Source organism: Stigmatopora argus, chromosome 4 (assembly GCF_051989625.1).
Source record: "Stigmatopora argus isolate UIUO_Sarg chromosome 4, RoL_Sarg_1.0, whole genome shotgun sequence".
Classification (NCBI taxonomy): domain Eukaryota; kingdom Metazoa; phylum Chordata; class Actinopteri; order Syngnathiformes; family Syngnathidae; genus Stigmatopora; species Stigmatopora argus.
The window spans coordinates 20,365,808-20,381,581 of record NC_135390.1 but is presented as its reverse complement, the minus strand read 5'-3'; the positions used below and the strand labels follow the sequence as shown (position 1 = coordinate 20,381,581).

General features: G+C 38.3%; 1 protein-coding gene across 2 annotated transcripts in view; it reads right to left on the bottom strand.

Annotated features, from left to right (window-relative positions):
- lpcat3 (lysophosphatidylcholine acyltransferase 3) overlaps positions 1-15,774 on the bottom strand; it is an 18,716-nt gene extending 2,942 nt beyond the window's left edge. Inside the window, exons 1-12 of one of the 2 annotated variants that reach the window (XM_077598252.1) lie at positions 15,493-15,774; positions 13,545-13,652; positions 8,547-8,656; positions 8,089-8,182; positions 7,868-7,905; positions 6,145-6,323; positions 5,948-6,056; positions 5,788-5,874; positions 3,862-4,025; positions 1,528-1,675; positions 891-1,046; positions 70-219 (exon numbers count right to left, since the gene is read on the bottom strand). In XM_077598252.1, the coding sequence (XP_077454378.1) occupies positions 100-219; positions 891-1,046; positions 1,528-1,675; positions 3,862-4,025; positions 5,788-5,874; positions 5,948-6,056; positions 6,145-6,323; positions 7,868-7,905; positions 8,089-8,182; positions 8,547-8,656; positions 13,545-13,652; positions 15,493-15,577 (1,398 nt within the window). In that variant the 5' untranslated portion in view covers positions 15,578-15,774 and the 3' untranslated portion in view covers positions 70-99. The remainder of the gene's footprint in view (positions 1-69; positions 220-890; positions 1,047-1,527; positions 1,676-3,861; positions 4,026-5,787; positions 5,875-5,947; positions 6,057-6,144; positions 6,324-7,867; positions 7,906-8,088; positions 8,183-8,546; positions 8,657-13,544; positions 13,653-15,492) is intronic. The other variant, XM_077598254.1, reaches the window with a different exon arrangement.

Genomic DNA, 15,774 nt, shown 5'->3' with positions numbered 1-15,774 from the left:
ATGAAGCTCGTATCTCGAGGTACCACTGTGTATTAGTGTTTAAAATGATCAAGACTTTTAAGCACGTACTGAACCAAGCAGTCTCCTTATAGCCAACGTTTAATCCTGCTTGTGCGGGCTGCGTTCCTTCTTGGGCACCAGTGCCTTCCGTAGGTACGGCGTGATTAAAAAGGCTACGAGGAAGAAGACGTGACCGCAAAAGTACACTGAGAAGTACACCTGCAACAAAAAAAGCAGAGACGGAGTGCAAAATCCTTCCGAAGCTTCGGGGAAAAATAAAATAAAAAAAGACTGGGTTGAAACTGTGGTGAAAAGTTCAAAGTTAAACTCTCGCTTTAAAGGAGCAGCAACCTCAACGACGAACAATATAAGAAAAGACAAAGTCACTGAAAGAAATGAAGTTCCAGGCACTACAAGGTTTAAAATTAGGGAATAAGGCATTTAATTGTTGTTTGACCAAATCATGATGGCAAATACTTTAGAGTTAAGTGAGTATGCAGGAATTTAGTATTAAAGGGATTTTTCATAAAAATGTATATTTTAACTATAAAAAAAAGTTGCTTTGTGACAATATTGATTTCAGAATGAGTACGCAATACCAAAATTTTACGTTTTCCTTTCTAAAATGGTTCAAACAAAAAAATTACAACAATAGAAAAATAAATGAGTTAATAATATTAGGGATGTCTCATTTATATATTGTTGGCATGAATAGGAGTCGCTGAATTTTGCTTTTGTAAATAAAAAAAAAACACGATCTTTTTTTCACCCATCTTCTGAAAATGTCTGTGAACGTATGCATCTCTAAAGAATATCAAACCTTTTCCACAGCTCAATTCAAGTCCTTTTTTTTTCCCAGAAAATGTGAATTTTGTTTGCTTATGACGCACCTTCAGCCAGTTGTCGTAGGTGAAGATGCAGAAGGGCACCAGCGAGTAGCCCATAAAGAGCCAGTGGATGAATTGCTGGACTAAGTAGAGGACCGGGTAAAGTGGGCCGTTGACCAAATTAGTCAACACTGGACTGTCTTGCACCAACGCCTGGTACTGTCAAACAAAAAATAAAAATATATACACACAATAGGCCTGAAATTATTGATCAATTCAATCGAGTAATTCCATTCGAATTTGGAAAGTGCAATCTTGGCACCAAAATAAATACTATTGCTAGCAAAAATTATTTGTTTTGCATTCGTACAAATTACGCTGCAACACATTGAATGTTTGTTATCCAATAAATCGATAGACGACTTGATTAGATAATCAACAGCTGCAGCCCTAATGTACACATCACGCAATGCCTTGTGCTTCCCAGCGTGGGCCACTGCTGAATTAACATCCGAGTCAATATTTAATCATCGGTGCATTTAACCGGGCAGTCCATTATATCAATACGCTTTAGTCACTTAAAAACAAGAAGCGGAAGTCTCTTCATTAAAAGGTTGAGATGATTTAAACGAGGCAAAGACGGAGAATGATGGCTTGAATATTGGTCCGAATATGATAGAAAATGAGTGTCTTTGCTAACCTGTCGCTCTACGGTGATGATGAAGAATTCCATGGAGAAGCATATGAAGTATCCTGAGTGAAGCCCATGCCATATGCCCAAGAAGAACAGAGTGGACAAATGGGAGAGCGTCTTGTTGCCCAAGAACCTCAGCCGCTTAAACACTTGCCTGGTAAACAAAAAAAATGGTAACTTGTGCTGTCTCGACAAGACAATTAATTGGACTTACTGCCTCTTCATTTATGACTGGACAATTCAAAATAAACTGCAAGCTAACGCCTACATAGTCTTCGATTTCTCACAACCTCCTCTGCATTTTTTTTTAATCTTGAACAGTTTGTTGGTTTATTTTAGTAGTAAGTGTGAATCATTCATGCACAGATAGTTATATTCAACAATCAATTGGCCTTTTAGGGGGGAGGGGCATCAACCATGCCAGGTTCTCAAAAAAAAACTGTCAAAACAAATCTATGTATGGCGCAATGTTCATTTTGATTTAGTATTTACTATTGATGGGTCAAAAAATGAAAAGGTTGCTAGGACGTAGTCGTGATTTCAGAGCAATACCGAGTGCTGTATTGAACTTTTACCATAATAAGCATGTTAATTTTTAAAAATTTGTTTATGCTAGCTGTGTTTGGCTGAACGTGCGTGTTAATTAAGTGTCGCGTTCCATTTATGCTGCACTTTGTTTCCATTAAAAGATGCTGTGTTTGTGGGTGAGCTAGTGGCATATGGATCAGTTTTGTTATCGTGGGGATTGTGCGTAGACATTCAATCTGGGGACTGGGAGGGTAGCTGCGAATGAAAATAAAACTCTAAAAATATATACTATATCTGGATGTGTCTATGTCTATATACAGACACTCCTCAACTTACGAACGCAATTGGTTCCGAGCGATTGTTCATAAGTTGAATTTGTTTGTAAGTTGATTTAGTGCTATATTTTGTATTATAATTTATGTTTAAGGCCTATATAAGTATATTGAAGGTTTATATAAGTGCATTTGAATGTTTAAGGCTTGTATAAGTAACACGCATTGGTTTGTACTGAAAAAAAAAACATTTAATAAAATGGAGAGAATATGTACAGTACTGTAGAGAGAGAGAGAGAGATTTATGTATTAGAAACTGGCCAAAAGAAGCGACCTAATGACGATTGCACAGTTTTCTTCTTTTTTTCATCATAAATGATGCAGTAGCACTGTATGGCATCATTCAATTGATTTGCAAACTTTGTGCAACGTTCAATATTTGGGTCCTGCTGCTCGATCTTTCTGTTTATAAATGGTACTGAATGTGCAACGCTCACCACTTTCTGACGCGCATCAAGCTTCGTTATTATTGCCACTCGTTTCAAATGAAATGGCTTGCCTCTTGCTTGTAACTCCCTCAATAGAAGCCTTTAGCTTTTTACCAACCATATTCAATATTGGATGCATGAGATATTTAATGATACAAATGAAAAAGGTTCTTTGCACACTGGAGATACATTCACGCACTTCCGTATTGCAACGAAGAAGGTAGATGCTGGGTGAGCTGAGCTCTCACAGCGCCAGGCGTCGGTATTAGCGGCGGAAAGAAGTACTACTCCGAAAAAGACGCGAAATACAAAATTGGACTTGCGAACATTTTTGGACTTAAACGCAATTTGCAGACATGTTCGTATGTACCGTTGTTCGTAAGTTGAATGTTCGTAAGTAGGGGAGCGTCTGTATAGTTATCCCTATCTTGTGGAAGACTTCCTGCGTGTGGTTCCAGTTTTTGTCCAACTTTACGTCTTTTGAGTCTGTATCCGTTTTTGCTACCGCAACCAGTGGCAGTAGCTCCGTCCACTCTTGCTCGTTTTGTGTTTTTGCTGCTTTTCTGTCTTAATGATTTGATTTGGTGATTCCTAATGATCCCATTTACTTTGATTTGCTTTGTACTTTGCTTTGTTGTACTTTCTAACTTATAACTATGCCCTTTCTTGCTACTGGCACAATGAAATTTCCCGAATACGGGACAAATAAAGTTATCCAATCCAATCCAATCCAATACACATTACATGTATATGATTTAGTTTGTGTTGTAAACACACATCATTGCTATTTCAGTCATATCATTGACTGCCATTGACAGCCCTAGACGTCCAATCCATTTGAACTGCGAGGCTGTACATTAGTTCATTCGCTGCTTGACCGTTCAAATGGATTAAACATCTACTCGTAGCAAACTCATTTAAATTCACATCAGGATAAAAAGAGAACGCGTATACTAACGAGTTCCTTTTAAAGCCTAGATTAGAGTCATCAATATTTCAGCTATCAACAACAGTAAATAATTCACTTTTTTTTCCCCAGGCGCTGCACTGACCTGGCAGCCCACGCGTTGGTGTTGATGTTAAAAGATGCGATGGTTCCCCCGAAGAGCGGCGTGGTCTCAAAGAGCCACACCTTCATGTTGGCGCAGGCGTCCCACTGGGGCTCGCCGTCCTTCAGCCCGTTGTAGCCCAGCCCGGTCAAGATGCAGACGCCCTCCTGCCAACACCAGATCATCATCATCATCATCACCATCATCATCATCACCAATGTGTCATTTGTTTATCTTGAATCACAGCAGGGAGCACCTAGTGGGAGGCTTGCTTCATTTGGTCCAAAGATACAAGTCTGCATGCATGAGTATGTGCAGAGATTTGTGGAGTGATTGTCACTCAATGATCAACTATGCTTTAAAATGAATTCAGTACATTGAATAAATAAGCGTTACATGAGCTGAATGAACTTTGCGTTGACAAAGATATGCAGTAAAACTCAACTAAAATTGGGTAACATTTAACCCACAATTTCATTTATTCACTATTCAAATGACAGGACTAACCCATCTTGACTAATATAGTAATATAATATAATTACTGTTTTTGTAATGACTACTGCTTGAATCTAGTCTTGAAACATGGTACACAGTCGATTGGTTGCCGGTCTTTTGGTCGCCTGGAAGGTTATTGATAATTACCATTTAAATCGTTGCTCAAATTCCCTAAATACAAACTGCGAATTACTATTTAGTCATACTTAATGCCCTAGTAATTATTAGGCTAAAGAAAAGCTCCAAATTTCCCGGACTTTTTTTGTTTGTTGGAGAACTTGTTAAGACCCTGACTGACGTAGCTTCTTAAAAGGGACAATGCATGTACATACAAACTCTTCCATACACTCACACGTCGGCTCAGTGAAAGTGCTCATGGCCATTGTTGGCTTTTATTGATTCGTAGACTGTGTTGTTTTATCTTGTTTTGTCGCCGGTCTTTTGGTCGCCCGTTGTCGCGGTCCGGGTGACCAAAAGACCGGCGACCAATCGACCGCACCCGATGAATCATCATTACATTTGTGATACTGTGACAAATTAAAAATGAATGTCACTTAAAAATGCTTAGTATTTTTTTTGTTTTTTTTCCAGAAATATCAACATATTAGATTTGAATCCTTTGACCAAAACATTGCTGGAAAATGTGCGATTTGAACCACAGCCTACTGTAGTGTTGTAAAACTGCACTGCATGATACCAGTCATTTCTCATGTTCTATTTGTCATGTAATATGGCTACAGAATAGTAACAAAGATGACAAAAGACCCGCGTCAAGGCTGAATTGCTTACAAAAGAGTGGAAAACACATGGAGAGCTCCTTTGTTGGTCTACCAGCATCGGTGACGTATACAACACAATTGCACCGTTATCCATTCGACAGTTGCTTTAGGAGTCCAAAAACTACAAGCGAGAAATAGATATATGGAAAAGAAATGCATTGTGTATGTATTTAACTCATTGGCTGCCACTGACGGTGATAGACGTCCAATCCGGTCTATCACCGTCAATGGCACTTACTGATCGCTCACTACCAGCAGTCCCAATAGAAATAGAATGTATGTGTATGACTATCACATGAATGAATAATAGATGAAATCCTTACATTGCTTCTTCTTTTCCGAAAACAGAGAGTGGTGCAAAACGTTTAAAGAATTTCAAGTTCACCACTAAAGTAGCACCGTGCGCCTTCATGTGAAAATGTTATTTTAGGAGTGAGTGTGACTCATTCATGCAGAGACAGTTTATATTAAAATCAATTCAAATTTTAGGAGGAAAAAAAAACATAAACTATGCCAGTCTTTCAAAAAAAACTGTCAAAACAAATCAAAGTATAGCATTCCAAACTTATCATGATTTGCACTCAAAAACTTTTCATTCAATCTCTAGAAAGAAAAAAAAAACAATGGTAACCACTCATCTGGTTTCTCTACTTACAGCAATGAGCCAGCAGCAGACATATTTGTACAATATGATTTTCGTCCAAATTATGATGAAGACACAGCGATACCAAAAGGGTTGAGCCTGTGGAGAAAGCCAAAACAAAGAAAAGGTGTCAACACGAAAGCTTATTTACCATCGGAATGTGACAACTCACGTCATACTCATCCGTCAGGTAGTAGCTATCTGGATAATGAGGACTGAATATTGCAAATATGACTAGAAAGAAAAAACCTAAAGAAAACCTCTTCACAGCTGGTAACACACTAGCAAAGGGCAAAAGATACAAATTGAATGAGAAGATTTGGCAAGTTCTCCATACGTTTTGTCATGTCTTTGAGCTAACACCAGTACCTGTTTGGAGGCTTTCCAGGGCGGTCGCTAAGCTCTCTCGCCACCAGCTTCTGGTAACTACGCAACGTGAACTGCGGCCCCACCAGAAAGCCACCGTAGAAGTAGGAGAAACCAAACACTTCCAGCAGCGACGGGACACTCAGCAGGGCGGCGCTTTTGTGCTGTGCGCTCACGTCCGCCTGACCGTTGAGAATTGAACAATAGCAGAAAAAAAAACATTTGACATAGAAAAAAACATTTGATATTGTGCAGGAGCAAGTCAAGATTTTCTAAAACTCACAAAGCGACTACTGTCCAGCTAAGACGGAGCCATGTATTGCTTCCAAATTTCAGTCGGGGGAACTACAATGACCGGTCGCAACATTTGGTACATGTGCAATTGAACTTGTTCAATACCAATCAAGGAATATGCAGAGTAGGGGAGAGCGGGGTTGGTTGTCACATCGTTTACTCTTTCATGATTAGCTTCCCATCAATATGTCTTGGAATTAGAGTTAGCTGTGTAGCTGGCACAAGCTAGCAAGTAACCAAGTAAGTACTGCATTTTCACGACTATAAGGCGCACATAAAAGTCTTAAATTTTCTCCAAAATAGACAGGGCGACTTATAATCCAGTGCGCTTTATATATGGACCAATACTAAAATTGTTATCACGATAAAATAAAATGAATCAGTTGATAGGGTACACCGACTCTACTATTTTCCCGGCGACAAAAGTACTGCGCAGTGACTGCTGGGATATGTAGTAGTTCTTTTGTCAATACACCCAATGGATTGTGGCCTCTATAAATCGACATCAATACAGCTCGACCAAGCATGGAAAGCACCGTTGGAAAAGTTACGCTAGCTACCAGCTAGCTACTATTTGCGAATGGATTGTGGCCACCTGGACGAACGTATAAAACTCAGCGTTTTCGATGACTAATTTGGACAATTGTTCAATTCGGACACAGAAAATGAGGACTTTGATGGATTTGTGGGTGATGATGACGTGAGCAAGTTGTAAAACGGCTAAATAAAGTACAACCGAACTCAGTTTTGCTTCCGTTGCCTTTTTAAAAACGTGTTTTTAGCGTGTGGGTGTAGCGTGCAAGGACTATATATCCCAGCAGTCACGGCGCACCGGAAACCGGAAAAAGAGTCTGGGGCTACTTCCGGTAACCAGCGCTATTGCGGTTAGATATTCATATATAATATATATGAGTCTAAAAACGGTGCGTTAAATTACAGAAATAGCACTCGTTACTGACACTGCGGCTAAAAATACGATGCGCCATATAGTCGTGAAAATACGGTAATCAAAACTCTAGCTTTGTCTTCATACTTTTTAATCCTAAGACTTTCAGAACCATAAGCTTGTAAAACCCAATAGTGAACACCTTAAAAAATTAACATTTAAATTAATTGCTACAGACTTCAAATCTTTTCTTTGGCTCAACTGTAATAATTTCAACACTAATAATACACAACACTGCCATCTGGTGGTCAAGTTATAGCAAGAGTGCGAACCAAAACATGTGACAACTAACACTCTTCTCCCCTGTGTTGCAGAAACTGGAAAAAGGAAATTTATATTACAAAAAAACATCCATTAAATAGAAATAGACGTCAAATCCCTTATGAATGGCTATTGCAGATGTACCTAATGGAGTGACCCCTGGGTGTGCGTGAGGAAAAGACAAACCAAAAAAAGAAAGAAAAGCAATGACATCAACTAACTCACTGGTTCTTTCCCGCCGTCATAGTAATCAAATGCCAAACCTGAAATCAGAAAGCGTAAAAACGGGCGTAAGGAACCGTGTTAGGGTGACTAATGAATGAAATCATGACCTTTAGCAGAAGGGACAGCGTGCACAAGCGGTTAATGGCCGTGATAAAGTGCTGATAGACGGCGCTTGTAAAACAGAAGCCAATGAGTAGAGGGCTTTAGCCCCAGCAGGTTACCAATGAGTTTGAGCGTGAGGACGCAGTGAGGCATCGTCCACTTGATGTCGTATTCTTCGGTCGCCGTGTAATAGTAGCCTGCCAGCAGGTAGAACTGAAAGAAAATAAAAAATAATTTCATTTTTAAGGGTGCGGCTTATATGCCAGAAAATAGTGAGGTTTTTTTTCACGTTTTATGCCAGATAGGGTTTTTTCTTTTTTTTAAATGACCGTATCGGCCGCATTGTCTTGTGTTATGGCGTTTCGTCTTTGTCACCTTTCAGTTTCGTGCACGTCAAGTCTAATTTGTGCGCATATAAGCCGTACCCTCGATTCAGTCATCATTTCTGGGAGCGACAAATACGGCGTATATGCGAGAAAATACGGAATATCGACAGTGAAAGGTAACGATAAAAATACACACCTGGGAAAAAAACAAAAACATTCGTGTGGAGGAAATAAACATAAAGACCCCTCACCATTTGAAAGCTGAAGCTGCTCAGTATTCCCGTTACCGTCCTTCCCATGAGCCTCAGCATCAGGAACTGGACAAGGACGCATACTATGGAGTGATAGATTTGGGAACCTGTTGAAAATAAAAGGAAAAACACCTAAATTAGATCCGCTCTATTCAATCTGTTTCATTCACTTCCACAAGAATGAATAAGCAGCTCACAGTTGGACACACTTGATTGGTGATACATGCTTTCAAGACTGACACAAGGAGAGGAAAAGAATAAAAAATTCTTGCAACAGACCTGCTGTGAAATCCAAAGTGCAGCCACAAAATAAAAGGGGGAAAGAGAGAGGATCAATAATAAGTAGTGAGAACGTCAATTCTGTCGGGAGGTGCGCTAGAAAACAAAGCCCCGACTTTACAAAGGTTTTTTTTCATCCCCTTTTCTTTTTCTTTTTTTTATTTGCCGTGATGCCACCACAGAATGGCACCACTCCTGACAAAGAGGAAACGTGTGATGATGGCCTTCTAACAAAAGGGATGCCAGCAATAAATGGCACTGTGTTCGGGGCTGATAATTGAAGAAAAGCTGTGCCGGGGGCTGTGATAAATCCCTAAAAGCAACTCTGCCCTGTTGACTGTCTTACGCAAATTTGCTTCACAATCAGCCATGTGGTCAGTAGACACGTCCCATCAAAATATTATTTAATGCCAACAAAAATAAAGGCCTCTTTTATTCCTGAATCAAGCGTCTCCGTTATCAGGTCCTGTAAAATTTGCAGCTTTACGTTAGCTTTTGGTCATGAAATGGGTCCGATAAAATAGTATGAATAAACAGTGCGTTATCTATAATACATTTGCTTTTAAGCGATGACATATGTCATTATTTAAAATGTTGTTTTCAATTACAAATTAAAAATGATATTTGTTCTGTATACATTTTTTAAATGAGCCCACCATCTTTTGGTTTTAACCCGTTTGAAAGATATAGAGCAAAAAGGACTGGGAGACTATTTTATTTATAACATTTATGTACTTATAGTCTCCCAATCCTTTTTGCTCTATATTTTTATATATACATAAAAATATAAAAAATAAATATAAAAATATAAATACAAATCTATATATACACATGCACACACAAATATATAGACACATATACACACATACTCACACATACATATATACACACATATACTCACACATACATATATACACATATATACACACATACATATATACATATATACACACATGAAAATGCAATTGAAAAAAATTTTCAAAGGACAAAAATACACAAAAATCCATTTAAAATAAAAAATATAGACAATTTTAGGGGTTCTCGTACAAAATTAATGAAACTATGTATTATTTTTAAGTTATTGTTTTAGCTTTTATTTTTTGTTCTCATTTTTCCATGATTTTTTATTTTAGGATTTTTTTCAGCTATGTTTTTTCATTTTTTCCTTTTTCATTTAATGAATAGGTTTTTAATATTACCATTTCTATGTAGGTACTTTTGGACTCCTCTGATGCTTTATGTATATTTATTCAATGTAAATTCAGGCATCAAGGGGCATAAAAATCTAATATAACAGAATTGTTCTTCATGAATTCAAACCAATGGGCAATTTTTTTTCCAAAATGAATGCCAGTTGTATAGACGACTCGTATGCAGGGAGAAACTATTTAATAAAAGCGGATGATTCATATGGCACTATCTTTACATAGCTACACGAGTAACACCTCCCAAAAATATTTTGCTTTTGTTCTATTCCTTTCAATGGTGTACTTATTCACTTACAGTAAACAGCTGCAGGGTTTTTATTCCCCCATAAATAACTAACTTTGTTGCAAACCTTTCAAGTCGCACTCAAACGGCACTACTTGCAAGTGAGATGCAAATAAACAACGGTGGCTTCAGGGCGTCGAGCCTTGAGACTTTTGGGAGAGAAAAAATGGGTAAAAACATTACAGTTAAGCTCTCTTAGACAACTTCATTTCATTAAACTGACTTTTTACACCAGTTTTTTTCCAACCCTTTTTGAGCTGCACTTTTTGCATTGAAAAAATCTCAAGGCCACCACCGTCTGAAAATCTTCTAATTTAAAACCATATCACCTATATTAACAATACAAAGTCGTTCTCATCAAAGTTTTAACAACAAGAATCATATAAACCCCAAAAACTATTCCAAAATCTTCCAAAAATTTTACACCGACCTAATGTCACCAAAAGTTGATGCTTACGGACCCGAACAACTTCGAGGTCACGTAATGTAACGTTTTTAATCTCATAATTTAATGACTTTTACTCCTAATATTTCTTAAACCTTCGAATATGGCCACACAGACTTTACTTCGCCAAAAATTGATGCCCTTGAAACCAAACAACTTCCGTTTCACGTAACGCAAAAACAACTTAAATCTCGTAACATTCCGACTTTTTTAACTCCCAATATTACTTCAATCTCCTAACAATACGCAAAGAGAAGTTTACAGAATTAATGCCAACAAAAGTTGAAGCCCGTGAAACATTCGTTTCATGTTACATAAAACTAAGTAAACAAAATGCCCATAAATTTCAACATTTTACGATGTGAATCTTGTAATAGTACAATCTATGATGTAATCTTCGTCCTATTTCACTTTTAATATTATAGTAGTTAGATTTTAATCAGAAAATATTACGATTTTTCTCTCGGAATATTACAATTTATGAATCCTTGTAAATTCTTACGGCACAGTGGTTGGGAAACACTGTTTTAGAAGATCCATACTATCATTATAAAGCATCGTATCATGAGGTAAGTGTTCCCGACTGGACCAAATATTGATTTTTAGCGGCGTTGGTCAACTGGACGACGCGGAATACACACTGAATGAGTTTCTCCTCAGTCCCGGACATGAAACCTTGGCTTATGTGACATTTGATGGGGAAAATCCATTTTTTCCTGACCAATACTGGTCATGAATGCGACATTCCTTTAATTGGTTCTGAAAGGTTTTAGGAGTAAAAATGAAATTCCTTTTAGTCAAGAAATGCCACCGCAACTGTGGGAGGTTTGGGAACAAAACAAAAGGCTTCACATTCCTCCTGACAGTTTGAGCAAGATTCGAGCGGGTGCATATTAAAAACTTGGCAGGTGACTTTTCCAGTTTCACGTGACTTCGCAACACACCAAGGTTTTTAAGCAAGTTGACTATGTCAACATTTCAGACCTTCAGATTGTTTAGACCACATCATTGTCGTAGCAACTGCTTGGGTATCAAAACAAAACAGAGTGGGACCTCTAAAAGAAAATAAAGTGGTACCTCTACTTAAGAACGCTTCATCTTACAAATTGTTCAGGTTACAAAACACTTTGATATGAGAATTATTGTTCCAAAGTACGATAATTTGCCCAAGTTACGAAACATCAATCGAGGTATGTATGTCAGCGCCCCGGTGGAACCAGTGGTTAGGAGCATCGGCTTAACAGTTCTGGAGTCGAGAGTTCGATCCCAGGTTGGTCCTCACTTTGTGGAGTTTGCATGTTTCCCTAGGCTTGCGTGGGTTTTCTCCGGGTACTCCGGTTTCCTCCCACATCTCCAGGTTAGGCTGGTTGAACACTTTAAATTGTCGTTACATATGACTGTGATTGGTTGTTTGTCTACGTGTGCCCTGCGATTGCTTGGCCACCGATTCAAGGTGTCCCCCCCACCTGTTGCCCATAGTTGGCTAGGATAGGCTCCAGCACCCCCCCACGACCCTTAAGTTTGGAAATTGAATGAATAAAAAAAAAACAATAGAACTATCATCTAAATATAACAAATATGCTTTCTACAGCCATCATGCAAGTTAACTTGATGTGCAATAACAATGTGCAATATCCTAGATTGTGCAATGTGTTAGAATTTACCTTGCCAGGATGCACATTTTTATATTTATTTATATTTATAGTCATATATATATAAATATATATAAATAATACAGTGGTACCTCAACATACGAGCACCCCGACATACGAGCATTTCGAGATAGGAGTAAAATTTCGAGCAAATAATTATCTCTAGATACGAGACAAATTTGGAGATACGAGAAAGCCAGGTGGCCAAGACATGAGAGGCTGTTTATCATTGTAGTGCACTGTCTTTTTTGCCGCATCTCTTTCGTGTGTAACAGATATCTACGAGCACTGGGCGGAGCGTTGCATTTTTTTCAGTGTTTTTTTTCCGTCACTCAACGCGAATGGCGTAGCGATCGCTAGTACGAGTATATATTACTTCTCGTTGGCAAGTGGTCGTGCGTTATCCTATTGTGAGGACATTTGTGTGCATCATTTTCAGAATATTTTGAAGGGAATACATAAGCAAACAGCACATCGATAGAGAAAGTCAGGGTGGAGGCGGAGCAAATACAGCCAACCCGGACGGTATCAAACTTAAATACAAAATTAGAATTAAGTTTAGTGTAAGGTTAGATTAAATTTATTTTTGAGTGTGTCTGCATCGTAATCCAAGTTCATTTAAATTTGTTTATGTTATATTACAATTCACCGTTTTTGGTGTTTTTTCAGAGGGTTGCAACGAATTAATTAGTTTTTAGTTCATTTCAATGGGAAACGTTCGTTCGAGTTACGAGAATATTGACATACGAGCTGACCCAGAACGAATTAAGCTCGTATCTCGAGGTACCACTGTATTACATTTTTGTTTTTTTTACTGGGAAAACACACTTTGTGGAGTAGCACCACCAATTTCGTTATACGCCGCTGTGTATGATGACAATAAAAGGCTTTTGATTGATTGAAGTTCTACTCACAAGCCGCACTCCTTTCCGCAACACACCTGATTTGTAATTAAAGTTTTACGTCAGAGCTAATACAATTTTGAGGGAGCCAAATACTATTAGTCTACTTATTGAACTGTAGAAGTTCCCGTCTCGTTTACAAACTAGTGGTAACGATTGATGAAGATGACTGTAATAAAGCCAATTAAAATCACGGGTTTTAACTGTTGAGCGCAGTTTTTCATCTTACCAAAGTTAAACGTGGCGAGGGCCAGTCCAGAGAAGGTGTGGAATAGGTGGATAACGGTGGCGGACTGGTCGAACAAAAAACTCCGGTAGATTAACGCAAAGGGATATCCTGTAAGAGGGAGACAGAAATAAATAAAAAATATATCAATAAATGAAGTACAGATGGGGTATATGTGGACACAAATCATTTATCATGATGGATATGTAAAGTCCATATAGTGTACTACAAAAACATAAGAGACTAAAAGCTGCAACTACAAAGTGACATTGATAGTTTCATAAAATTTAACACACGTGGCGGATTTTTAACGGTTATAAACTTCGGATATGAAGGTCAGGCTGAAACGAAAACAGAGATCCTGTGTATGAACGATCATAAATTGGAGCTAAATATAGTTTTATGACTGCTTAAAGCTCAGCCAATATTTTGTTATTTAAAGTGCATGACTGAGGCACTTCATGTACTCGTTATATGTGAGTGAAAGAAATAAGATACATGCTAAACTAGGGTTGTTATGGTATTCATTTCAATGATTGGCCGCCATTGACGGTGCTAGACCGGTGGACAAATAAATGCCAAAACCGGATCGGACGTCTCACGCCGTCAATGGAACTGAAAGGTGAGAATTTACAGGGAGTCCTCGCTGTCCTAATAAATTGGACATCCATTCTTGTCAATGGGAGGTCATGAGAAACTGCATTATTACTTGACCGTTTGTTTGTCCTTGGTTTCTCATCAATGAAAAAAACTCCCAAAAATGCGACTTTGACTCCAGTTAGAGTTCTTTATTGTTTTTTCATCTTTATTGTGTATTCTTTGGCGGAAAAGACGGTAAGTGTGCAAGCTGACTTTTCCATTTATGGCTGCGAAAAATGGGGACTGCCGCTTAGTTGCCTTACGGCCACAAGGTTATGAAAGACCCATTAAGCAACACACAAGGGCAGGGAACACGCACACTATCAGATTTAACATGTTTGTTGCCCTTGTGCGATGCAAAAAAAAAAAAGACAGTCCTTGACGTGTCGGGGCAAAGTTCAGAAACAGAAAATTCATGCAGTCATACTTTTTCTCGTGAAGCTGCGCCTTTTTACGGCATTAACAGTTATTCTTAGATTAACTCATTCACTGGCAGACTATGTCACTAAACATGTATAAATATAAAAAGCTGAGCCTTTTTATGGCAGTGAAAGTCAATGGCAGCCAAATCGTTAAAATATTTGTTAGAGATTTATGAAACAAAACATAATAATCCGAGAGCAATATACACAGGGGTCACACTTATTAGAATGTAGTTCTTTTGTTTGAATTTATTATTTAAAAAAAAGACATATTTATTGAAGTTTTATTTAATGACTTTTATGATAAGAATTATTTTTATGCGATACTGTTTACATATTTTAATTCAAAATTAGTACGTACTTTTTTGTATTGACCATAACAAAATCTATGCAGGCAACACTAATAATTACAATTGCCTGGCAAATGGGGACACGAATAATATCCTATATGGGTCTATTTTTAAAAATAAAAAACAAGAAAAAATATATACTTGGGTTAAAGCATTTTTTAGTAAACCCATTGACTCGTGAAACATTAAGTAACTTTATGACGCGTCACACTTGAATGACTGTTGGCCCCAAGGTTCGAAGCAACATAAGACATTTAAAACAATTAAAATACAAACCGTTTTCGCCCCTACAACAACACACTTCACAGTTAGACATGCTAATAATGATGATTTATGAAAGAACACTTTTGGGAGAAACAATATACAACGTGTCCGTCTAGTTTGTAGACTGTAAAGTCAGTTTGAAGCTGTCACAACAGTACGAGGACAACGTTGTTAAGTGCCCGCACAACGACACACTCAACTCCGTTACAACAAACCACAATAAAGCTATACGAACCATTTATTGCATCAAACCGCTTCAATAGAATGAGAACTTACCAACTAAAATGGACAATATTAGACGAACGGCAGGCTCCGAGGAACCAAGAGACTCCGAAAGATTCTCTAGCCAGGGAGCCGCCATCTTTACTGTGGGCGGAAATGTCTCTACGCGACGGTTCGCTGAACTCTACTGACTCGCGGCACACATCGACACGCTGTCACACACACACACGCGCGGACAAAATAAACGATGTTGCGTGGGAACCAATTGTGGTTCGACCCCCTCCTTCCCGTCAAAAGTGGACCATCCCCCCTTCTCGCGACGTCGTCTCGTCGGCG